We start from the raw sequence: 26,058 nt of genomic DNA, 5'->3' as shown, positions 1-26,058 counted from the left end.
TCAGAGATTTTTCATGAAAAGAAAATTTCTGCTTTTGGTTCTTTGTAGCAGTGCTATTAATGTGTTTTGTTTTTTTCTATAACCTCTGATCCTCCTTTTATTAATATAACAGGAAGAAAGGGCCTACTTCTGTCATCCTCCGGTGAAGAAATTGATTATTACAGGCGAGGGGTGAGCTTTCTAAGACAATACTGAGAGCTCTCCCACTCCCTTCCCTTCCCTTCCGGCCACTCACATAGCCCGGCCGCTGTCTGGTCACTGCAGTGTTTGTCTGTTTCCGGAGCTACTTGGCTATCTTAAGCTTTTTTATTTCTGCCTCTCTGCAGGAGAAGAATATGACCAAGGAAAGGTTGTACATTTCTGTTCTTGTATCTTACCAGAATAGAAACTCTCTAAATCTGCTCTCATCCTTATCATACCTTTGTTTTACAGAAGTATAGTAATTCTAAAAGATTGACTAGCTCAGTTGTACCTTTCAGAGGCCCGAAAATATCAATTTTTAAGTTAGCCAACACATGAGATAAATATTTTAACTGCCATTTTATTTCCATCCAGGCCAAGGGACCATTTAGAAAGGGTTCTAAGTACAGAGACCAGGAAGAGGGGAAAGGCTGCTGATGCCATTGTTTTGAAGTTAGCCTGTCAGTCATCATGATTGAAACATAACCCCATTGGCTTCCAGAAGGATAATAAAATGCTTTGCAAAAGGCTGCAGAATCTCAGGCTGTAATAAAGTCTTCTTAGCTTCATTCCCAAGGCCGCAGAGCCTGGAGAGCAAGGCCCATTGCCTCGTGCCTTGGGATTTGTTCAAGTCACTTTTCATGCCTGGAAATGATGGAACATAAAAACAGAAACTTAAGTTAGAAGTGATAGAAATTTTTAAGTCTTGGCAATAAATAAATTGTAAGTTTGCTTACTGCTACTCTGTTGTATTGCTATTAACATTGTACAAAAAGCCATACTGTTGTAGGAAGGTTTTGTAAAGTAGGTGGCTCCAACCCTGCTGCTGCCTGTTCCTTCTTGGTCCCCACACTTCCTACAGCATGTGCCCACAGCCTGATAGGTAAGAATAGGTTCTCAAACACAGCCATTAATAGTATTACCTAGTGAGCTTGTTCAAACACGCATTTCTTGAGTCTCTCCCCCACATTCTGACTCAACATGCCCGGAAAGAGGGCCAGAAATCTGGAGGGAGCTTCCTAACAAGCTCTTCACGTGAGTCTGAGGTTCTCGGCACCTGAACTCGGGGAATGACAGTGCTAGTGTATAGCAGGCTCCATCAGCTTTGCTGTAAAGCCTAGTCGCCTTGAGGACCTGGGCCCAGTCTCACACCACTGATTTCTTCTCATACAATAGAAATGGTGGCAGTGGAAGTGCTGGTGGTGAGGTGTTCATCTTATTTGGAAAGAAATACCTATATCACAGAGATACACTTCACAGCTCTGACACCAAAAGAGGAGCTGCCGGAGCCTTGGCTTCTGGGCCATAATGAGAGGAGTCAGAAGTGGGCGGTCGGGAAGGGCCCCATGCGGAGGGCATCAGGAATTGCAGAGCATCACTGCAGGGAGAAAGTGCAGTAGGACAGAAGGATGAGAGACTTAGGGGCCAGGTCTCATGTCTGAGGGAGACTGGAAGCCAGGGCACTGGGAGCTGCTTGGGGACCCGCCACAGGGGTGAGGCAGGAAGAGTCGAGGAGCACACTGGGAAGCACACGGCCCCCCAGTGTCTGCAGGGCTGCAGGGAAGACTTACATTGCTGCTCACTCACTCACTGTTTGCTATTTGTGGCTTGGAGGGCAACACTCCCGGAAGGCTTAGGTGCAAAGACCCACCCCCCTGCTGGTTCCAGTGTGAAGTCAGGGGAAACTCAATAGGCCCCATTCAGTCCAGCTGGGTGATGGCAGGCATGTCAGCCTCGGTGCATGGAGAGAGCCCTTGGTGAACCTTGCACGTCCCTTTTTCTATAAGTTCATAACCAAGTCAGAGCAAAGGACAGGCAGGGGCTCCATTTAGAACTCCCATCTGTTGCCTTCTCTAATCCACAGCATGGAAGTTGAGTCGCTTCTGCTTCAGCCTTCACCTCTGAGCTTAGACTCCATTCCCCTGAGACCCACTGATGTCTGTGAGGGAGGGTGGAGAGTGGGGAGTATGCACCAGTCCACGGGCACCCCTTGGAGCAGGGGACCCGTCTCATTCCTTATGACACGGGGATCATCCCCTATTGTGCCCGACACCACCCATCTTGTCTAGACACACAGGTCATCTCCAGATCATTTATCATTTGCCCTTGTCCTTGAAGTCAGAGGCACCTGTGCAGGCCTGAAAATGGATGTGCCCTTTCTCTTCCTCTGCCTTGCCTGTCAAGGGCAGATTTATGTCCTAGGAAAGTTTCCTTCAGTTGTATTTTTGGTCTTTTGAACGTTGTGGCCCCATGTTACTTCCCACATCTGCCCTTCCCGCAACAGCCCTGTAACTTCCGAGCCTCCACGATTCCTCTCTCCATCCTAAGCAGACTTTCTGCCTGTCCCCGCCCCGCACAGCGCTTCTGTGGCCATCCCTCACACAGCCTTGACATCGATCTGTTGGCAGAGCTTCTTAAGGCTCTGTCCTCAGCAGTTTCTTTTCTCCATCATGCCTGCAAGCTTGTGAGAAGCAGAGTTTACTTTTCCTGCCAGGGTACAGCCAGTGAGCAAGTTGGCTTTGACCAGACGTGGGCCTGAAGTCCAGCCTTGCCCAGTGCTGGCTGTGCGCCCCTGGGCACTGTGAAACCTGAAACCTACACTGTTGGAGTGCAGAGAGAACTGTTGAGTGGTTACTACAGAAAAGCACTTGTAACAGTGTTTTGTGAGTGTTTTATAAGTACTCACTAATGTGAGCCTCTGTCGTCACTATTGTTATGTCTTCCCTACTGCATGGCTAGTTGGCACCAGCAGGCCACAGAGTGCCTTGAGTGTGGAGGCAAGTACGTGTTAGGATATAGCTGCACAGGGGAGGTTTGGCCTCATTATCAGAGAGGGTGCCTCCCTCTGGGCAAGGTCCTTATCTTTCTAAGTCTGGTCAGATCTCACAGCCCTTCTTCCTGTCTCTAGTTTCATTTGCTGCCACTTTTAGACAGCAGTGTTTTCAATGCTATCTGGGCAGCTCAACAAAAGTATTTATTGACATGTGAGTAAGGCTGGGAGTAGCGTGCAAAGAGGTGAACGATGATATTCTCAAGGTACTTCCAACCCATCTGGGGATACAGCTGGTGCAAGGTGAAGCGCTGCAGTGGATCAGCAGCAGCCTGGTGCAAGGCGCTGCAGTGGATCAGCAGCAGCCTGGTGCAAGGTGAAGCGCTGCAGTGGATCAGCAGTAGGCAGCGGGCAGTGCAGAGAAGGCGGGCTCTCAGAGTTGTGAGAACAGAGAGCCCCGGATGTCTGAAGTTGGACCGGTATTGTGAACATGGTAATGAACATCTGCTTTTCAACTCTTAAGTTCCTTATAGACATAGTGGCAGATGAACTGACTGTCCCCTTAGCCTGCAAGGCCAGGCTTGAGAAAGAACAGGCCGTACATGAAGCCCATTGTCAGTGTCTGCTTTGCAGAGTGGTGGATGAAGGCAGAAGGGAAGTGTCATTGCTCCAGACTTTTGGAGAGAGGAGCTTGTGTTTGGAAGGAAAACAAAAATGTTTAATGTAGAAAGTTTGATTTTTAAGTATGGTTTACTGTATAGTATGCACTGTGATCTCATTCATCTCTCCCTGAAACCTTCAAGATAGTCTTTGAAATCAATTTGCATTTTGCCATCATGGTTTAGAGAGAACAGGGTAAAAGCAGAAGTGCCAAAGGGATGCAACCGCTGGACAAACAGAACCACCCGACTTCTCCTGGAACAGGCAGGTGCCATGAGGCTGGGTAAATTCTTTCTCTACAAGAGAAGGGGCAGAATCCCCTGTTTTCAACAGATCTGATCAGCCTCTGCATGCACTCAAGGCAACATCTTTTTACTAAACATGCATATGGAGGGCCCCTGCCCCTTGCTCCATTCCTCTTATATGTGCTTAGGCACAAAGAAAGAGGCCTCTGCTGCTTCAAAGCTAAGAAAATATAGTAGTGCCTCTGTTTACTGCAGCTGAAAACGGATGGAAGCTAACCACAGTCAATCTAACTTCACGGTGTAAAAGGCCGACTTGGGACAAAAACTCAACAGGCTTTTCTTCTGTTTCCTTAAGGTGGTCTTTTCAACATGGCTGCTTGTTGGAATCACCTGGGAAGGTCTAAAAACTGCCCTGCCTCCATCCTAACTCCAGAGATCTGATCCAGCCAGTCTGGAGTATGGGCTGGGCCCTGAAGGGAATCATTCTGTGCGATGTGATGGCAAGAGGGTCCAGCCCGTCTCCTCGGTCCAGTACCACAGTGAGCTCCCTATAACGTGTGCAGTCCAGGTGCTGGACACAGGGTCCAGTCGGCTTCAGCTGCAAATATCCATCCTCTAGTGAGGTTGTTTTCTGCACTTGTCTCAGAGCCGCACAAATAGGACAAGTGTTGTCCTTCACAGGCAATGATTCTTGACCACGAGAAGAACAAAAATGACCTGCTTTGCATCCATACCAGGACTGACACAGAAATTGTTTTGGAAGCAAGTAATCACATTCCCCAACATCTGATAAAACTCCTCTGTAACAACTCCCTTCTTTTAAAAGAAACTTACTTCCTAGCAGGCTAGAGGCAGACAGCTGTGGAAAATCATTCAGCTCACACCAAAAACAAGGTGAGCAATTTTCTAAGGGCAGGTGCCCTGACCTCTGCTTTTCAGCTTCTTCTTAAGAAACTGGAATCAGAAATCACAAAAGCCTCTGTTGGCAATCTCTTACAAAAAGTGGGTACAGGTGGAGGTGGGGGAGAGATGGCAAGGGTCAGACAGCCACTCTGATTCCTGTCTCCAGGGCAACATGACTGTCCTGCCTAGAGACAGGAAGGGTTACCCCAAGTGCAGTGGCCAGAAACCAGTGCTGTGGGGCTGGACTCCAGGGAGCAGGGCAACTTCCCAGCAAGATTTCTAAATCACAACTATTTCTCTGTGACAGGTTACACATGCTGATTAAAACATAACCTCTTGTGAGGGAAAGCGTTCAACTTCCTGTTAAACAGGGTCTGTTTTCCCAATCCTCCAAATACATGTCCGTAAGAACAAAGAAAGCAGCTCTGAACACCATGTAGTCAGCCGCCTCAGGTGGGGACAGGCACTGAGACCGGTGCTGTCCTTTATGGAGTGGCCACAGACTCAGCATTGTGTTGACTTTGAAGGACTAAATCAAACATGAAGAATGGTGAACATGCAAGAACAATGATTGCCCAGCTTGTCATTGTGGGTGGTTCACTGCAGCCCTGCAGGGCTCATCTCTTCCTTTACCCTGTGGTATCCTAGCAAGAGAAGGCATGCTGGCCTTGAGGCTGGGTGGTGGGCGTGAGGAGGGAGAACAGAGCAAGCCCTCCCACCACATTCGGGCTCGTCCTCGGGCATGTGCTTGGTGGCCCACTGAAGCCAGAAAGGCTTCTGTCTTCCATGCTGGCCCCACTTAAATCACTTCTCCATGTCTGTGCCTAACAAAGACTCCCTAAAAGGCTTCCTTGTTCTGATGGAGCTTAAGAAGAACAGGCTTTATTTGTCTCTAAATCTTCAGCTGATAATACCTTTCCTAGAAACTCAGTCGAAATGAAAAAGGATTACTTTATATTTACTTGAGTCTTTCATGAGAGAAACTAATTTTGAGAAAGTTCCTACAATTTGAAACCCTTTCCCTTCCCTCAAACTCTCCAAAGAAGGAAAAGCTAAAGGCAGGCATGCTTTGTCATTTACCTCGTCTGACAGCCTCTTCCTCTCATGGTTTGAGGGTGACCTTCCTCCAGCACATCCCTTCATTCCAGTGTGTGCTCCGGTTGTGATAGAATACTAGAGCCAAGAATGGAGCAGGCCACCTTTGATAATTAATGACTCTGAGAGTTTGCTGAGTGTGTTATTTAATTAATGGTGCTTGTGTCTGCAGTGTGTACAACTCTGCAGGTGTAAAATGTGCACTTGCTAAGGGATTATAGATAAACACTCAAGGATCATCACATTGAGAGTTTGTCAGGGTTTAGCACATTTAACAGCCAAATGGGGTGATTATAATTATTTCCTCTCTGCCATTTAAAAAGTACTGAAATATATGCCCTGGCCGGTTGGCTCAGTGGTAGAGCATCGGCCTGGCATGCAGAAGTCCTGGGTTCGATTCCCAGCCAGGGCACACAGGAGAAGCGTCCATCTGCTTCTCCACCCCTCCCCCTCTCCTTCCTCTCTTTCTCTCTCTTCCCCTCCTGCAGCCAAGGCTCTATTGAAGTAAAGTTGGCCTGGGCGCTGAGGATGGCTCCATGGCCTCTGCCTCAGGCGCTAGAATGGCTCTGGTTGCAACAGAGCGATGCCCCAGATGGGCAGAGCATCGCCCCCTGGTGGGCATGCCAAGTGGATCCTGGTCAGGCGCATGAGGGAGTCTGTCTGACTGCATCCCTGCATCTAACTGAAAAAATACAAAAAAAAAAAAAAGATGAAGTCTTTAAATACTATATTTTGAGCACTAAATATATGGTTGAGTAAGTTATGGTTTACTTCAGCTGCTCATAAATAGGCCAATCTGAATTATGTTTAAATTATACTTGGGACCAATTGATCATGGGTTGAAAACTAACAAGAAAACACAGTTGATTCAGAGTACCTTCTAGTTGCTAGATGGGGTGCTGACTGATTAATAAATTGACTAATAAAGTCTATTAGATCACAAAAAAAGAAAGAGAGAGAAAGAAAGAAAAAAAAGAGAGAGAGAAATAAAGAAAAAGAAAGAAAGAAAGAAAAAGAAAAAAGAAAGAAAGGAAGGAAACCATAGTCAAAGGCTATTTGGAATAGAAAGTAATTCACATCAACCTGCTTATCCTGAGATTCCAGTGAATAAAATGCAGATTGTGAAAAGACAAAGATGAACATGTCACCCACAGAGGCATCAGCAGTCCATACAGGGAAATCTCGATGGGTCTTTCTCTATGTGTATTCAGATAGAGATTGCAAATACAAGGGTCCAAGTTTTAAGCCTATATTGTCACCAAATGAACCTAGGTAAGTTATAACTGCTCTCTGGACCACAGTCTTCCTTTGTTAAACAGTAGGTTTAATTATATGCTCTTTAAATTCCCTTCCAGCCTAAAGAAGCTGGCAGCTGGCTGATGGGAAAGTCCCACTGATAGCAGATGGCTGATTGCTCACTTCTGAGACTTGGGGGTAATTTTTTCCAGGAAGGGTCCCCTGAGAATATATTTGCAGAGATATATAAATGTGCCTTACAAGATGGCTATAGGCTCATCTAGTCTCCAAAACTCAGTCAGATGGTCCAGGAGATAAGGACCGAAGCCAGTGGCTCCTTCCCACCAGAGACCAGCTCCCACTCCATGGTGGACAGTAGCTCAAAGGCTTAACTGGAACAAGAGAGAGGCCCTGAGGCTGTGGTAGGCAGATATTTTCCTGGGTGGGAAGGAAAAGCCACCTGTTCAGAGCATCTGTTAGCCAGCTCCTGTGCTACAGGATGAGTGTGTGTGTGTGCATGTGTGTGTGTGTGTGTGTGTGTGTTTACGTGTGTTTACAGTCTTACTTATGGAAACCTCACTGTCTCCACCTTGGCCCCATGAAACAGATACCACAGCCTCAGTTTATAGCTGAGGAAGCTCACACAGTGAGGAAGTACAGGGCTCAAACCAGATCTGCTTCATTCCAGAGATCATCCTCCTTTCCACAAGCGCACAGGGGCACTAATTTACACAGCCTTTCTGAGCAGGTGACATGTAAGTCAAGTGCTGAGTGGAAGGAGGAGAGAATTCAGAAAGAGGGAGCCAAGAGGTGCCAGGGCCCCAGGGTGGGGCTGTTTGAAGTGATCTAACAGCAAGGAAGCAAGAAGGCTGGACAGGAGGGCGTTGGGGGTGGGGCAACTCAGGGGAGACAGTCTAGGTTTTATCTTAGATCTTCACTGTGGCTGGCAAGCTTTCCAAAGTGTGGAGGAGGGCCATGAGCTGGCTTCCCATTTAAAAGGATCTTAATCTTAATACACTTTCTATTTTAATGAGTTCATTCTTCTGTATGACTTCTGGTGAGTTTAAGGTATAGATATGTATTTGGAGATACACAGCCAGCAGTTGACTATGATATTCTGTATGAAGAAGTTATGTGTTTAACTGTAGCATCATGAAAGCTTACCCAGAACAAAGGGAGTGCTTAGGTTTTACTGAAAAGAATTTTCTTTTAAATTTGCACCATTGAGCCTCATTTTTGTAAATGATTAAAGGAATTAAAATTAACCACACACAAGATCTTCCACCTTAAAAGAAAAATAAAACTGCCTCGATAGATACCAGATCCTTGGGAGGAGATTAATAAAGCAGAACTTTGATAGAGGTGTCAAAGATAAATGCTGATTTACTACATTAGGCGTATTCCCTGTTCTACTCTGTTAACTTTGAAGTCTGCAAGAGCCACCAGAGAGACTGGGTAAGAAAGGAGCAGAGTTCTAAGAACAGCCCAGAGCCCCACAATGCTAAGACTGGTCTGCCTGTGAGGGAGCCTCCCTTTCCCATAGCTGTGACTCTAGCTTATCATATCTAATTAAAACACAATTCAAGCTACAGTGTGAGCTTTCACTCCTTCAAAGCAAGACCACATAATCTGTCTGTAGCACAGAATGGCAATCATTCTAAACTTTTTGTGGGCCTCCCTGGAAATGAGATGTATAGCATTAGCAGAGGAAAAACGGTGCAGAACACTTAATTACATTCAAAGCCATTTTTGCTTGTCTTAAAGCAGTGAAAATGATCTGGCAGTTTTTATAGACCTTCTTGACCTAACAATATCTGCTGGCGGAGAGGGAATCCTCAATTGGGTTCTTTTAATGCTTTAATTATTACGTGATCTTACACATTGACTTGAACACTTTGAAAAATCTCTTAAATACACATTAAAATTGATTGCTAATCCTAGACCTCGGGGTGGCTCTTGGAGGCCATGTAATTGTGTGTGGGCATGGGGGTTAGACAAAATTGACACAAAGTCAACTACGTTACAGTGGGATAAGGCTGAGGAATCAATTTGCTCACAATTTGCTCACAGGTACCGTTGACATTGCACTTGTGCAGAGCTCGTACAGGCTCCCTTGTTCTTGAAACAGCCTTATTGTTTTAGATCCACAATCCACTCCTCCAGGGCGGGAATGGACTTCACCTATTGTTGTGTGGTTTAAAGCAGGATTGCAACAAATGGTGACTGAGTTTAAGAACCTCAAGGTTAAGAATGTCCTTCAGGAGGCAAGCAGTCTATACCCATGTAGTAGCCATGGCCCTTGATGGCAAGGAAGGAAACTCCATTTCATACGAGCCTGGGAGAAAAGTAACTTCCTATTTATTCAATAGTTGTGGAGGATAGGGCAGATGCAGGAGCTCATCCCTCCCTTTACCTTCTGTCGCACATCACTCTGTGACTCTCTCCTGTATTAGACTTCTTCTAGGAAGGACCAAAATGACTGCCGGGACCCAAGTTTCCATCACCCCTTCAAGGGCTTTCCTCTATCCACACACCAAATGATAGGGAAGAACTCTCATTGCTTGGGCTTGGGTCACCTACCCAGACCCCACCTTTAGATTGTCTGTCACAGCCCATCCTAGTTTCTGCTCATATCTGAACAAATGGCAGAATCTTGGTGAAAATCCCTGTCTCCAGAGGAAGCCCTAACTGAAAGATCTTGAATGGAGCCCCTGGGAGTCCTCACTGATCCCAGGAATGCAAAATCTAATGCATGATGGCCCAAGGTTGATTAGCCCTGATTCACTCCTGTTCATCAAATGCAGTGTTAGCTTTCAGGCAAATATTCAGTCTCTAACTGCTGTTTTATAGGGACACGTGGGAGAGTGCTGTCTCTTCAGCAGATGGTTGTAATGAGGGGATCAAGTGATCTTTACAAAGCCCCAACATAGGAATCACTAAATGCTTGTCTCTTTTTCTGAAGTTTGTGAAGAAGCAAGAGTATGCTTGCACCCCAGCTTTATTTTACAACTCTTGTCTTCAGTTAGCTAGAGCTTAAGCAGAAGGACATTTCTAAACAGAGATTTATCAATTAGTATAAAGGTAAATGTGGGCTCCAGAGCCAGACTGCCTGGACTGGACCCTGACTTTTGAGATGGAACCTGAGAGTCCTTGGGCAAGCCCTATAGTGAGTGACCTATATCTCAGTTTCAGCTTCTGAAAACTGGGACACTCTAACAGGGTTTTTGTGGGGTTTAATTGGAAGAAAGCTTATAAAGTACTTGGTAGTGTTTGCTCATAATAGGCTCTTCATAAGTGGTATCATTAAGAATGATTAATAATAAAGCATCCTGTCTGTGGTGATCTCTGTTACTCAGTTCCTGGAATAATAATGGCTGGCTAGTGTGGCTCACTATAAGTCAGCAAAGATGGCCAAGAGGGGCAGAGCTGACTGATGTCTTAGCAGTGTTTGTAAAGATTATATGTAGCGATTATTCTTTTTTGTTTAAGCTTTTTATGGAATAATTGAATATTCAGTCAGCTATTAGACTGCTCATTAAAATCAATCTCTTCCTTCCTTTCTTTTGTCCTTAAAATTTTTCACTTATCTGATTTATTTTTAGTCCTTTTTATGGTGAAATGTAATACCACAGAAAAGTACAGAAATACATATACACAGATATATATATATATATATATATATATATATATATACACACACACACATATGTATGTGTGTGTGTGTGTATAATATATGGCTTACATAATTAATATAAAACAAACATATTTCACAACCACCACAGTAAGGACTAGAACAGTGCCAGCCCTCTTCTTTTTCTTTTTCTTTTTTTTTTTTGTATTTTTTTGAAGTGAGAAACAGGGAGAAAGACAGACTCCCATATGTGCCCAAGAAGTATCTACCTGGCATGCCCACTAGGGGGTGATTCTCTGCCCATCTAAGGCATTGCTCCATTGCAACTGGAGCCATTCTAGCACCTGAGGCAGAGGCCATGGAGCCATCCTCAGCACCCAGGTCAACATTGCCCCAATGGAGCCTTGGCTGTGGGAGGGGAAGAGAGAAAGAGAAAGGAGAGGGGAAGAGGGAGAAGCAGATGGACACTTCTCCTGTGTGCCCTGGCCAGAAATCAAACCCGGGACTTCCACACACTTGGGCTGATGCTCTACCACTCAGCCAACCAACCAGGGCCACCAGCTTCCTTCTACCATCCACCCTCCTTCTACCATCCACCCTACAGTTCCTTTCTAATCACAATCCCTTCCTGCCTCCCCCACAAAGGTACATTATTGGACTGTTGATATAGTGCCTGTTTCCTTGTTCTCCCATATAATTTTACCCTTGAAATGAATGTATTTGTAAACACTGTAATTTAGTTTTGCCTGATTTGAACTTTACATGAATGCAATCACACAGTATGTGTTGTTTTGTGTTTCTGTGGTTCCACATGCTTGAAAACACTTGATGTTATCAGTCTTTTAAAGTGTTGGCTATTGTGATATGTGTACAGTGGTATTTAATTGTGTAAGTTTATAGTTCCCTGATGACTCAAGAGTATTGGCCCTTTTGATACCTACTTTTTATGAAGTACCTATTTAAATCTTTTTATACTTTCTACTGGGTTATTGACATTTTCCCATTGATTAGCAAGGTTATTAAAAAGGGATCTTCTGGATTCTGGTTTGGTGGATATCTATGTGACCAATACCCTCCCCCACTCTGTCTTGTCTTTTCTATTAATGGTATTTTTGATAAACAAAATTTCTCAATTTGAATGTATTTAATTTTATCAATGTTTTCATGGTAATTCTTTTTGTGTCCTATTGCAAAACTCTTTTTCTATTGTCAGATCATGAAGATATCCTCCTATATTATCTTCTAAAAGCTGTAATCTCTTACACTTCACATTCTGAATCACAATCCACCAGAAATTGAATTCTGCATATGGTGTGAGGTAGGGTACAGTTTCATTAGGTTCCCACATGGATATTCTCTTTCCCCAGAACCATTCACTGAAAAGATTTTCCTTTTCCCAAACCTCCACAATGTTGCTTTTAGCATAAATGAAGTGTTTCTATATGCTTGGATCTGTGACTAGACTTTCTATTTTATCCTATCAGTCTATTTATCCTCATACCAATACCATGCCCTCTTAACTTTTTGTAGCCTCATAGTACTATTCTGTTTAGTAAGATGTGCTATGCCTCTATCTTGTCATTTTAATAGTCTTTGGCTATACTTCCGTAAGCATTTGAAAATCAACTTGTCAATTTTCACCAAAAAAAGAACACAAAAAAACCTGTGGGAATTTTTATTTGAATTGCATTAAATTTGTAAGTCAGTTTGAGGAGAATTGAGTCTATAAAATTGAGCAATTCATCTCTCCATTTATATAGTTCATTTTTAATGCCTTTTAATAACATTTTATAGTCTTCTGCCTAGAAACCTACATATCTTTATTTTTAGAATTTTGATTTCTGATGTTAATATAAGCTAACTTTATTTTTTTATTTTATTTTTTTACAATTCTCTAATTTCTTGGGTATTGTGGACAGGATATTTGTGTGTCTCCCAAACTTCATGTGTTGAAGGCCTAATCACCAGTGTAATAGTAATATAAGATCTTCAGGTGGTAGTTAGGTTTGGATGATGCGCCAAGGGTAGAGCCCTCATGACAGTATTATTGTCCTTACAAAAAGATTGAAACTAAGGCTTGCTCTCTTTCCTGCATGGCAGGACACAGTGAGAAGGTGGATGTCTACAAGCCAGGGAGAGGGATCATGGGAATTAAACCATGCTGACACCCTGATCTTGAACTTACAATCTCCAGAACTATGAAAAATACATGTCTGTTGTGTAAGCCACTCAGTCTATAGTATTTTGTTGGAAGCCTAAGCTGACTAATGCAGTGGCTGATTTGAAATAATTAAAAATTAACATGTACTGATCTTATATTCAGAGGCCTTGCTGAGTTTACTGATTAATTCTAATTGGTTCTCAGTAGAGTCAACTGTCTTCTGCATACATATTATCTACAAATAATGACAGTTTTATTCCTTTCTAATACTCTACCTTTTATTTACTCTTCTTGACTTATTGTACTAGCTAAGACCTTGATTACATTGTGAAACAGCAATGCTAATAGTGAATATTATTACATTTATAATCACAGATATTTTTCAACATTTCAACTTTAATTAAATAATTCCCTTATAGTTCTAGTTTTTCTAGAACTTTTATATTTATTAAGTTGGATATTGAATTTGATTAACATTATTTTATGCATTTACTGAGATGATCCTATTATTTTCTCATCTATTTGTCTGGTGAAAGACATTGCTTGATAGTAATATGCAATCAATGTTGCATTGGTCATAATGTATTATCCCTTTCATGAATTGTACATACACAAAAATAATCTCCCTATTTGTCTATCTATCTGATATATTTTAGGATTTTGTCATCTGTGTTTGCATGTACAATTAGTCTGTAGATTTCCTTTCTATTAGGTTATTGTCAGGTTCACATGCTAGGCAATCCATACAACAAATGAGAAGTGGAAGAGTTGTTTTATTTGTCACTTCTCTTGCAGAATTTGCTCCAAAAGTTGTAAGATTTTCATCAAGAATCTTATGAATTTCCTATAAAGCTATCTTAGCCTGATGTTTATCTTTGTGGAAAGGGTTTTAATTAAGGTTTAATATCTTTAATAAGTATCAAATTATTTATATTTTCTATTTTACTTTGTGTGAGTTTGGTAAAACTGTATGTTTTATAGAAATTTATCAACTTAATCCCAATTTTCAAATTTATTGGGTTAAAATTATTCATTATATACTCTTTGCCTTTTTAATGAGTGCAGTTTCCAGAAAGATGTTTAGCAAATTGACTTTCAGCTTTTATTTTCTTCCAATAAATGTATATGTCATAATTTAAATTATTCTCTAAAATACACAGTTACATCCTCAAGTTTTAGTTTTCTTCATTCAGTTCAAACTTGTTTCTAATTTCCTTTGATTTCTTATTTAGAATGCCTTTTGAATGAGTCTGATGGTGATAGAGTCTCTCAGCTTTTGTCAGAAAATAAGTTCATTTCATCTTCATTCTATAGGAATAATTTAACTGGGTACAGGAATCTAGATTGGCAGTGATATTCTTTCATCTCTGTAAAGATGTCATTCCATGGACTTCTGATATTCTCTGGGCTTTTTGTTGTTGTTGTTATTGCTGTTGTTGCCTTTTATCTAACTATTACCCCTTGGAAAGTTTGTTTTTTTAACTATTAAGTCTAAGAAGTTACCCTTTGCCTTTGATTTTCTGCAGTTTTTTCATGTGTCTAGTTCAGGATTCTACAACCCCTGAGTTTGGAGTGTTATTGATTTTTTGGATGGGTGCTTTTGCCAGTTTTGAAAAATTCTCAGATTATCTTTATAAAATATACCTTCCATTTGAACTCTGTTTTGGAATTGTGAATAAATATCTATTAGATTTTCTCAGTGTAGCCTGTTTTCTAACAATTCTCTCATAGATTTTCCTACTCTGCTTTCATTTCTTCATGGTGTATTCTGAATATTTTTATAAAACAACATCAAGTTCACTAATTCATTTTTTGGCTATAAAAATATGCTACTAATTCATTCATTGGATTACTTTAGTTTTCAGTTTTAGAATTTTTAATATTTTATTTATTGATTTTACAGAGAAAGGAGAGGAGGGAAAAATGAGAAGCTCATAGTTGCTTAACTTTAGTTGTTCATTGATTGCTGTTATATGTGCCTTGACCCAGTAAGCCCAGGATTTTTTTGTTTTGTTTTGTTTTTTGTATTTTTCTGAAGTGAGAAACAGGGAGGCAGAAAGATAGACTCCCACATGCGCCCAACTAGGATCCACCCACCATTCCCATAAGGGGGCGATGTGCTGCCCTTCTGGTTCATTGCTCTATTGCAACCAGAGCCATTCTAGCACCTGAGGTGGAGGCCCTGGAGCCATCCTTAGTGCCCGGGACAATTTTGCTCCAATGGAGCCTTGGCTGCAGGAGGGGAAGGAAGAGACATAAAGGAGAGGGGGAGGGATGGAGAAGCAGATGGGCACTTCTCTTGTGTGACCTGAGAATCGAACCTGGGACTTCCACACACCGAGCTGACTCTTAACCATTGAGCCAGCCAAGCCAGGGCCAAGCCCAGGGTTTTGAACCAACAACCTCAGCATTCCAGGTCAATGTTCTATCCACTGAACCACCACAGGCTAGACCAATTCTAGAATTTCTATTAGTGTTGTATCACATTATCTGTATCTTTTTTATAGACCTCAGCTCTTTGCTGAAAATTTTCTTAATCTTGTCTTTTCTATCTAGAAACAAAATAAACATAGTTATTATAATGACTATGTCTTATTTTAATTTTAGGTGCCCTGTGATTCTACTTTTATTTGTGTTGACTTGTCTCTTCATATGCTGTGGTATACGTAGATACACGTACTCCTGAATGGGGCATTCTGTTTGAAAAAAAAATTGTAGAAATAATTTAAGATTTTGGATGGTATTATTTCTTCCAAAGATGATTGTTTTTTCTTTGCTTCTGCCAGAAACTTAACGGGATTAGCAATTTGAAATTACCTTATTTCAGTTCCTGGGACTAAGACTTGCTCAATTTCCTAGATGATTTGTAATTGGGCTGCAGCTGGTATCCAGGGCTGGTATTCAGGTCTGGTTTACATCTGGCTCATTCTTTCTCCAAGGGTATTGCTTTTTCAGATCTTTGTATCCCCACTCTACCACTAGCAATGTAGCTTTTATTGTTTTATTTCTATATGCCTCTCCAATGGAAAAAGCAGCCCCAAATACTGGGCTCCTCTCTGAGTTTCTAGCCTCTTCTCAATTTTGACCATATATATATATATATATATCTATATATATATATCTATATATATATATATATATATTTTTTTTTTTTGCTACCTTGTTATCTTTAACAAATCTTTTCCTATACTCTGTACAATTTTTCTAGTTGAACAGAGTGGAAAGTTTGACTTATATTATTTGTTCTGTTAGTAACAGAAGCAGAAATCACTCTTTTATTCTTTGGTAGTCTGAAAACTCCTTCCCTACAGGTTTTATTCTTTCATTGCTGTTTAAACTAATTTCTTATGGACTGAACATTTACATAATTTATCATCTTCAAAATATAACATAAATTATAAGGAAAATAATAAGTCTACATATTGGCATAGCTAATGAACACTTGCGGTCTCCATTGCTCACCATTCATGATAAATTGGAGGTAGCAGATCATGAAATGTCTTTTGGATTTTCAGAGAAGTATTAAATACAAAAAAATCAAACTTCAGAGATGCTTTTGCTAATGCATTTCCTAACCATTGCTTTGTGTTATCCTTATAATAACCCTAGGATATAATTAAAATGCTTTTCATTGTAGTAATTCAGAGATAGGGAAAGTGAGGTATAAAAGAGTGATATGTCCAAGTTCGGAGAGTAAGTTTAGTGGCAATTTGATGGAGGGGCCCTATAAATTATTTTAAAACATTTCCACTGAGAGTAAAAAGCAAAGTAGCAGACATAATTATTAGCAGATTTCAGAATGTCTTTTATATTTTTATTTGGTGGTGGATATGCCTGGTGTTATAACTAGTATTGAAAAGTAGATTTCTTTTTTGGCAAGTAACCTAATTTTCACCAGTGTTTTCTTTTCAAAGCACATTCTAGAAAGTTCTGTGTAAAATTCAGGACAGTCATTTGCTTTACAGGGACATTACCCTCCACTTGACATTATTTTTTCTTGATTCAAGATTATTTAAAGAGCCCTAGTAGGGAAACAAGATTTGTCTTATAATAGGGTTTCAAAATGGTAATAGTGAGCCAAAATAGGTCTGTTCATTGGGGTCTGAGGAGAACAGAGAGGGTGGCAGGCATTCATCGCCTAAAGCAGTTGGGTACAGTAAAGTGAAGATGTGTTCCCAAGATGACTTCCTCAGCCCTGTTTTTTTTTTTTTTCTTTGTCTTGGTATAGTGCCTGTCCAAAGAACATGTCCCGTCTCACTTACCCATGACAGAGAAAGGAAGGGAAAGAGGAAGAAGAAAGGGTACATTGCAAAGAATTGGGCTAGCATTTAATTTTACGAACACCATTGAAATGAGCAGCTTCAGTGGAATATTTTAATTCTCTAAGTATTCTTTTCTTAGTTCCTACCCTCTCTTCCATCCAGTTCTTGGACTTCAGTTTGATAGATAAGACACTCACAGTCTCCACTGCTCACTCTTCATGATAAATTAGAGGTAGCTGAACATACTGCAGTGTCTTTTGGATCACCAGAGAACTATTAGAACCAGGAACACAACTTAGAGCTGCTTTTGCTCACGTATCCTAATAGATTGACCTCGTGCCTCCAGGATAACTTGCTGGATGACTATGGAAAGTCAAATCAATGCAGCACGTACACAGGAGGGACTGAAGGACATTTTAGGCACAGGATGGGAAAAACTGTATAAATACTATATTAAAGGACAGGTTACAGATTATAAAGGTGAATTTTTATAGCCTTTCTTCACATTCAATTCCCATGACCTCCAGGATAGTTTTTTCCCCCACCCTCCTTTCTGGCAGAGACAAAGACAAAGACAGAAAAGTAATGGGAAAGGACAACACAGTGTGTAGAGAAGCAAGGACAGAAAGATAAAAAGGTCTTGGGAGTGGGTAGATATTTTTCAAAGGTTTTTTGTCATATAAGAGAGTGCAGATTGATGTATGTTAAGTTATTCATTTCTGGTAATGGGATGAGGACGAAGAAGAAGGTGATGATGGTGATGCAAGTACAGTTTGAAACTCTTAAAATTATTTTTGGCATTTGGATTACACTTGTATGAAAAGGATTCTGTGCTGATGGATCATGTAGTTCCAAGACTCATAGTGTTAAAATGAACCACAGGACTGGACTCAATCTCAACAGACAGTTCTGTATACTCTTTAGCCATCAATGGCCTTTGTTAATCTCCTGCCTAAATTATTGGACACAAGTTAGAGAATGGGGAAACATTTTTAAAATAATCAAACTAAACATAAAACCCATTTTGGACACACACACACCCATACAACTTTTATTAATGGCAGGTTTTTTTAGTGTATAACCAGATGGTTAGTCTTTTCGGCTATCATGAAATAATTCATTTAATGGGACATTAGATTCCATTATTTCTAAAATATCCATAGTTTTGAGGTTTATAATCCCCACTTAGGCCAGAGGGACTTAATTTATATGTATCTAATCCAAATAATTGAGCCTGTAATTCCTTGCTACTGAAATTTTGTTCTGTAAGAACAGTCTACATAATAAGAGGACAGCACAACACTGTAGAAATGTGCACAGGAGAGGAAGAAAAAAGCAAACTGAAATCTTTTCTCTTGTTGTATTTAAGATGATGGGTCCTTTTGTTGGTAAAGAGCCTTTGAATATATTAAAGTATCACTGGCATTAAGGAATCTTCTCTTATACTTTAAGCCAGTGGTCCCCAACCCCCGAGCCGCAAACCGGTACCGGTCAGTGGGACATTTGGTACCAGCCCACAAAGAAAGAATAAATAACTTACATTATTTCCATTTTATTTATATGTATTTAAGTCTGAACAATGTTTTATTTTTTAAAAAATGACCAGATTTCCTCTGTTACATCCGTCTAAGACTCATTCTTGACGCTTGTCTTGGTCACGTGATACATTTATCTGTCCCACCCTAAAAGGCTGGTCTGTGAAAATATTTTCTGACATTAAACCAGTCCGTGGCCCAAAAAAGGTTGGGGACCACTGTTTTAAGCTAAAGAAAACCTTTATCTTAACAATTTGGAGATTGGTGAAAGAGTGCTGGCATACTTTTTGTTTTGTTTTCTTCTTAAGTGATAGGAGGGGAGATAGACAGACTCCCACATGCACCCCAGCCAGAATCTGCCTGGCAACCACTATCTTGGGCTGATGCTCAAGTAGCAAGCTCTTTTTAGTACCTGAGGCTGATGCACTGGGACCAACTGAGCCATTCTCAGTGCCTAGGGCCATGCTCAACCAGTTGAGCCACTGGCTGCAGGAGGGGAAAAGGGAGAGAAGGGGGAGATTGTGGAGGAGAAGCAGATGGTTGCTTCTCTTGTGAGCTAAGACCAAGGATTGAACACATCTATATGCCAGGCCAATGCTCTATCCACTGGGAAAACTGGCCAGGGCCAGCAAACACATTCATTGGTATTGATAATATCCCCATGTAGGGATTACCTGGTTGGTTTAGGATGAACTGGTCAATGAACTGAAGTTAATTCTTTCCCTCCCCAGAGACAACATAAGTACGATAATCTGCTCCCTGTGCCTTTCCCATTGTAAGCTACTGTGCTGAGAATAGACCCTCTCTGAGAAGATTGAGGATTTTTCCAGGCTGCTAGAATAGATTTTAAAAGATATGATTCAATGACCAGAGCAAACCTGTTCTTTCTTGTTCACCTCAGCTGTTCATGATTTTGATACGTATGGTTCAGTGGCTGAAATCATGGTGATTTTTCAAAAATGCCAGTGTCAAAATTTTGCCTTGACAGTGTATCTGTAACTATTAATAATGTTGTTTTGGGCTGACTCAGTTGCTTTGAAATAATGGCTCTGTTATGAGTAAATGAGCGGCAACCAATTATCTATAAAATAATGGCACACTCAGAGGAGAGCTGATGAATTACAAATGAAGTCTGCTGACACAGCAGTGTGGAAACCTGCCCTGCTCTGACACCTTTTCAGAGTTAGGGGCACTGCTTGCATATTTTACAAACAACGCACCCCACTCACTTTCAACATGGGGTGGGGATGGGGACAGGATGATGATAAAATCTTCCCTCACTAGTACATCATTGCCTTAAAATTCAGTAAGAAATGTAACATGGGTATAGGGGCAGCAAAACCAAGTATTAAGTGCCTAAATAATGATTATTCTCTAGGCAAAATATGAGATTAGGTATGAAATGCAGACCCACTCTCATCTAATGTGATTTAGGACACAGACTCAAAGAGCCATGGCAGAACCCTTCTCCCCACTCAGCCCAGTGTATGGGGATGCAATGCATTCCAACCTCAGCAGGGATCTGTCAAGTGGAGAGTGAGACAACTGCAACTTCATTCAGCAATTGGCTTTACCTGTGTGGGGTGAAGATAATATCTGTTTTCCTCTATTGTTTAAGAATATGCAATTTAAAGTAATTTTCTGCTGGGCAAAGGATACAGAGAGTGTCCAGAGAACCCTGCAGGGTTATGTGAGAAGATCAAGAGAATCCGTCTACATAATTAACCTAATGTCGATGCTCTGATGGCTTCAAGAGGAAAAGGAAGCAGTTGATAGTTCTGAAATGTTTATCTTTGTGGTCCTATGGTAGTCCTGTTTGCAGAGGATTAATCTGGGTTTATACATAGAGAAGATATGGAACAGGGTTTGCTACTGACTGAATGGTTTGCTAGATATTTCCATACCAAATGTTCAGCAGAGAGCAGCTTTTTTTCTAGTATAATCCATTTTCCTATACAGGGCATCTCTGGATATAGGTTTGCACATTCTTTTTTGCAATATGTTTGTTTTTTAAGGAAGACTAGTGGCAAATTAAGTGTTAAGGTCAAGCCTTTAACACGTGGCCTCCCAGGAGAAGGAATCATTGCAAAGAAATCTGATCACATAGAAACTAAGTGTGCCTGTGGGAGGCGAGGAGGTGTGGTATGGTACAGGCCTTCCTGCCTGGCGTCCTCCAGCCAGGCACAGAGTGTGGTCTTGTCCCTAGGGAAGCTGACTCTGGCTTTCCCACACGTGCCTCTCTTCTCCACGTGCCTGGGGAGAAATGAGGAGCAATGCCGAGGGGCTGGAGCAGGGCTGGCATCCGCTTGCTCTAGGTTTCAATTCTGGCTTCCACTGCTGTTTTCTAAGGATGGGAATCATTTGCCTATTTAAGATATTTTTAGGTGATCTACACTGAATCCCTCTGTAGGTTATGCTCTTAATCCTTTCTTTTTTTTTTTTTTCTTAATCCTTTCAAATAGGCCAAATGGAGAGTCTCAGTTCAGTCTTGAAATTAAATGCCTTGCTAGGGATAGCCAATAAAACGAGAATGCACCTCAGTCCTGCAGCCACAGGACTCCACTGTGCAGAGCTGGAATTTATCAGCATTGCTTTTTTTATATATTTATATTTATGCTTAATTTATAATTATAGTAATACTTGTGTTTCATTGAGACAATATAAAGATAAATGAGCTAAAATGTAAAAAGTAAATCAAGTAAAAGGTAAACAACATCCTAGGTGGTGCACAAGATGAGAAAAATAATGACAGAATTGGAATGAATGAAATTTGGGAAACACTGTACTTGCCCAAGATCTTATTACTTAGGAACATGGTCAAATATTGGAGTAAAGAGGGTAAGCAAGACTCAGTGGGGTCTGGAACAATCTTCAAGGGAGCAAAGGCAGGTGGTGCAGACTAGGCCCATCTTGTCTCCTGCTACCTGGCTGCCATGTGGCCAGGAGACAGGGGCTGGAGAGGATGGCATTAGCAAGACTGAAAAGAAGTTCAGCAGGGGAGGAAGAAGGAATTCATCACAGAGGAAACAGGGAGCAGACCAGGTATACAAACTAAAGAAAAGATGTGGGGGGTGCCAGGGACAGGGAGGAGATGCTGGCTGAAGTGAGCTCTTTCAGTGAGGCGGGCGGTACAAGACTAGAAGAATGGCCTTTGTAGTAGGATTGTCTGGGTTCAAACCTGAGCTCCTTCACTTTCTAATCATTTCACTTGGAATAACACTTTCCATCACCAAGTCTCAGTTGTCTCATCACCTGTAAGATGGATAATAATAGAACCTTTGTCTCCTAAGATCTCAATAACATTGACTATTGTTGTCAATGTCAAGGCTTAGCCCCATCGTATCTGCCTGTGTGCATGTTGTAAATTGTTTAGTGTCGCAGAGTGAGCACTATCAAGTCTTCAAACTGGCTCTGCCTTAGACTGACTGGTTATTGAGAAGTGTAATTAGGAAGCTTAGAGAGGTCAAGTTCATCCAAATTTCAATAAACAGCAGTTTTTTAAGTATAGGTATGTGCAAATATTGTGCAACAGTCCAATTTATTAACAGATTTCAGAAGTCCATGAACCCTTTAACACTAAATAAATATTTGGGTATAGATGCATTTTCAAAAGAGAGGGGATCAATTGTCAAAGAATCAGGTGTATTGAGTCAGTCAGCAGGTTTCCTAGACAGACTTTTCCATTCCCCTTTGTCTGTAAGGAGAGGTATATTTAGTCCCATTTTACAACAGGAAATGATGATGCTATTGGAGGAACCATAGGACCCTAAGTTTAAGTCCCTCATCCCAATCCCTAGTTGTATATTATTGGGCAGCCCACTTTCCTGTCTCAGTTCCCACACCTCACTGCCTGGAAAACTGAAGGTGATTTGTTTGGTCTGTAAACAAAAGGCCTTAAAAAAAAAGAAATTCATATTAGTTAATTTAAAAACTCACAGGCGTTGTAAACAAGTTAAGGCAGCTACTTTTCTGGTGTGCTGGTTCTCCGGTAGAGGGGATGTGAGGCCTCTAGGCAAGACAGAAGCAAAATGGACAAAGCATACCAGAAACTCGGGTGAGAAGTTCAAATCCTCTTACAGTGTCTAGAAAGTACATTGTAAGACAAAACCCTACAATTCAGCAAGCCTCAGGGAGAGCCTAGAGCTTTCTTGCCTCTACCTGAGAATATCCATTACATAAGAAACCCAGACCAAGAAAAATTCAGCCTAGGAAGTCGAGTCTGAAGAATGGTGACCCCATTTGGATGGGACATTCCAAAATGACACACTAGCTTTCAGAAGAGGAATAGAAAGAGGATTGCAGTCATGCCCTTCAGCCTACATTTCTAGGTAAACTAGCTTGAGCCTTAAAAGAAAAAAAAAGAGAGAAAAATGAGAAGGTGAACAGGGTAAAAATAAAATATCACCACTCTGTCCCTTCAGGCAATTGAGTGCCGAGCTGACAAACCAATGACATGAGAGAATGAAATAAGCTTTCTGGAATTCAAGAGGCCAAGCAAAACAACATACTTGAACCAAAATGAAGGAGAGGTAGTTAATACTGGGCCTTTAATACTTAAAAAGGAGGTTGAGGGGGGAAAAGGGTTAGGAAATGCACATATTTTAAACTAACTGGAAAGAGCTTACATTTCAAAGTAAAAAGGAAATACAACGAATGTGTTTTCTAACCAAAAATCATGATCGCTATATGGTTGCTATAATTTTATATACTTCAGTTGCAGCTAGTATTTTTTCCTTAATTGTGTTTTTGATTAGTATCTGATCTACTTCAGCAGCTTTATGGAAACACAAGACCAGATGAAAAAGACAGTTCTCAGGGAAAGGAACGATTTAGAGAGACTCCTTATCCTGAGTCTGTAATCCCTAAGGAGATTTGGTGACAGGGATGCCAGATAAGACACAGGATGTCCAGTGAAATAACGAACATTTTTTTCATCTAGTTATATCCAATGTTTTCATGGCAACCCTGTTTATTAGATTTCAGTAGCTCCATGAACCCCTCGAAGTTGTATTAAAATTTGGTGTGTGTATACATTCCAAAAAGAAGGTTGGTTACAGCTTTCTCCCAGCATCTGATATCTATGATCTCCCAATAGTCAGACATCCTTCTCACCTTGACCTTCCCTGGGGCCTGGGCTTCCTAGCAGCCAGAGCTAAAGAGAAACACAAAGGACACCTTACCAGTCAGCAGCTGGGGACCAGAGGCCCCGAGTGAAAGAGGAGTCGGCCTGGGCCTGGCTGACCTGGTCTGGGGGTGCGGTGAGCTGCTGGCTGACCTGGTCTGGGGTGCGGTGAGCTGCTGGCTGACCTGGTCTGGGGTGCGGTGAGCTGCTGGCTGACCTGGTCTGGGGGTGCGGTGAGCTGCTCCACAGCGACTTGCTGACTGACAGGGGAATTTTGGGACCTGAGCCTATGGAGGATGTGACTCCTTTACAGGATTTTAACCTCTTACATGGTCAGATTTGAGTTACACACAATCTTAGGTTGTTTTATGAAAACTGAATTGGAGAGGAGCAGGCTCAGAGAAGAGAAAACGGGAGAGAGGTACGGTGGCCTGCACGGGCTGGAAGGATGTGAGATGGCGGACGGTTTTGCAGAATGGGGCTTGGAGACAGGCAAGCGGGGACTCACCGGTTGGAATAAGGCCTCAAGAATCCTGATTTCTCCACTCTAGCTTTATGCCTTTTGCCGCCACCACCCTAGGATGTTGCTTTTCTATATCCCCATCCTGGGCTGGGAGCCCCTTTGCTGCAGCCCCTGGTGACAGCGAAGGAGTCCTGACCTGCTCACTGGAAGTAGGCCCGCAGCGCTGCGGCTTCTGTGGCCATTTCTTCCTCGGATCTCCACAAGGCTGGGGAGTCCTCCACCTCTTTGTCATGTTTCTGGAGCTTTAGAGAAAAAAAAAAAATAGAGCAGGATCATTAATGGGTTCCTGGGATTCCCTGAACAAGCATTGTGGGGTGGCTGAACAGAATTCGCAAACCAGAGACTGGGAGGTGTGTGCCTTTGGCATCAGTTGCCAAAATCTGAATATGAGGTGGTTTCATGTATAAACAAACACATTTCCAGCGTTTGCAGTAAAATAACCATATTAGGCTACACTGTGGCACATTTACTGCTTGTGTGTGGAGGCTGGGAGTGGGGGTCACAGACTGAGGGGGTGTCCTGCCCTTTGCCATAATCCCCACAACTCGCTCATCTTCTGCCTCGGCCATCACCATCCATTTCACTTCACTTACCCCTCAGGTCGCACCGAGTGTGCTGCCCCCACGGCCACTGCTGAGCTGGCCTGCAGTCTGCCAACCACTCTCTGGGGTTCAGCCTCTCTAATAGTGAGCCAAAGGAGCCCAACACATTTATGCTAATAATACAACTGTCTCGAGTACTGAATAAGAAATGAGTGTATCTATTAAAAGAGGATTCAAGCAAATAAATAGTAAAAAAAAAAATCAATTAGGAACCACCAAAATATTAACAATTAGCCTTATCTGAATCATTTTAAAATCTTCTTCAGATACCTATATTTCTTTTAAAAATATCTTGTATATTCTCAGATTTTCATATAGAGTGAATAAAATTTCAATTCTGTCATAGGGGATGTTCTCAGAACTCTCCATTAGAAGAGCTCAATTTTCCCCTTAATCTCCTATTGCAATTCAATATTATTAACTAAACTTGCTATTCCCCTGTGAGGCTCTATACACTGTAAGATGATGAAGGCTTGACTTCTACACAGGATGTGCAGGTTAGTATTTTGTGTTAAGCCATTTGAGAAGATAGAGGCAAATGACTTAGTACGGATGGTGTTCAGTATTTAGGACACAGAGGGCAGCTCTGTGGAGTGTGTTATTGCGTGGAACCCTCACAGTACCCCACACACCAGACAGGCACTATTTAGCTCTGTCTTGCCAAGGAAGAAATCAAGGTCCCCTGAAGTTCATTCCCATCAGAGATCTCCTGGCTAGGCAGCAGAAGCCCCAGGGTGGTTCCCCAAAATTAATTCTTGCCTCTTAGTCCACCCTAAAGGAACTATAGTGCCACTAAAGAGCGCTCAGTTCTGCAGATTCTGCTCCCCCATGCGACGTACTCTCACCCATAAGTCAGAGCTGTCTAAAAAAACCTGGCCAAATCAGCAAAAAGTCTATCAACTCAAACAATGAAATTTGCTATTTCAAGTCAAACTCACTCTAAATCTAACCCAAAGACAGCCCCCCCCCCCCCCATCTTGACAGCTTGCAGCAGATGGAGACATTGACTGATTACTTTGGAGCAAACGGTGATATGGAAGGCAGGACAGTGGGGAAAATAGCCCGCTCTCCAGCTGGGCTGTTTCCACTCAGGGTAAGTTTGAGCCTAAATGAGGTTCATTAGCATAGGACTG

At 41.8% G+C, this 26,058-nt stretch overlaps 1 protein-coding gene across 1 annotated transcript in view; it reads right to left on the bottom strand.

The window, feature by feature from the left end:
- Positions 1–540: 540 nt before the first annotated feature.
- FHIT (fragile histidine triad diadenosine triphosphatase) overlaps positions 541–26,058 on the bottom strand; it is a 1,915,768-nt gene continuing 1,890,250 nt past the window's right edge. Inside the window, exons 9-10 of the mRNA XM_066245666.1 lie at positions 24,460–24,565; positions 541–825 (exon numbers count right to left, since the gene is read on the bottom strand). Of these exons, the coding sequence (XP_066101763.1) occupies positions 24,464–24,565 (102 nt within the window). The 3' untranslated portion in view covers positions 541–825; positions 24,460–24,463. The remainder of the gene's footprint in view (positions 826–24,459; positions 24,566–26,058) is intronic.

Source organism: Saccopteryx bilineata, chromosome 10 (genome assembly GCF_036850765.1).
Source record: "Saccopteryx bilineata isolate mSacBil1 chromosome 10, mSacBil1_pri_phased_curated, whole genome shotgun sequence".
Taxonomy (NCBI): Eukaryota; Metazoa; Chordata; class Mammalia; order Chiroptera; family Emballonuridae; genus Saccopteryx; species Saccopteryx bilineata.
The sequence above is the reverse complement of the archived record's forward strand: the minus strand, read 5'-3'. Positions and strand labels throughout refer to the sequence as shown.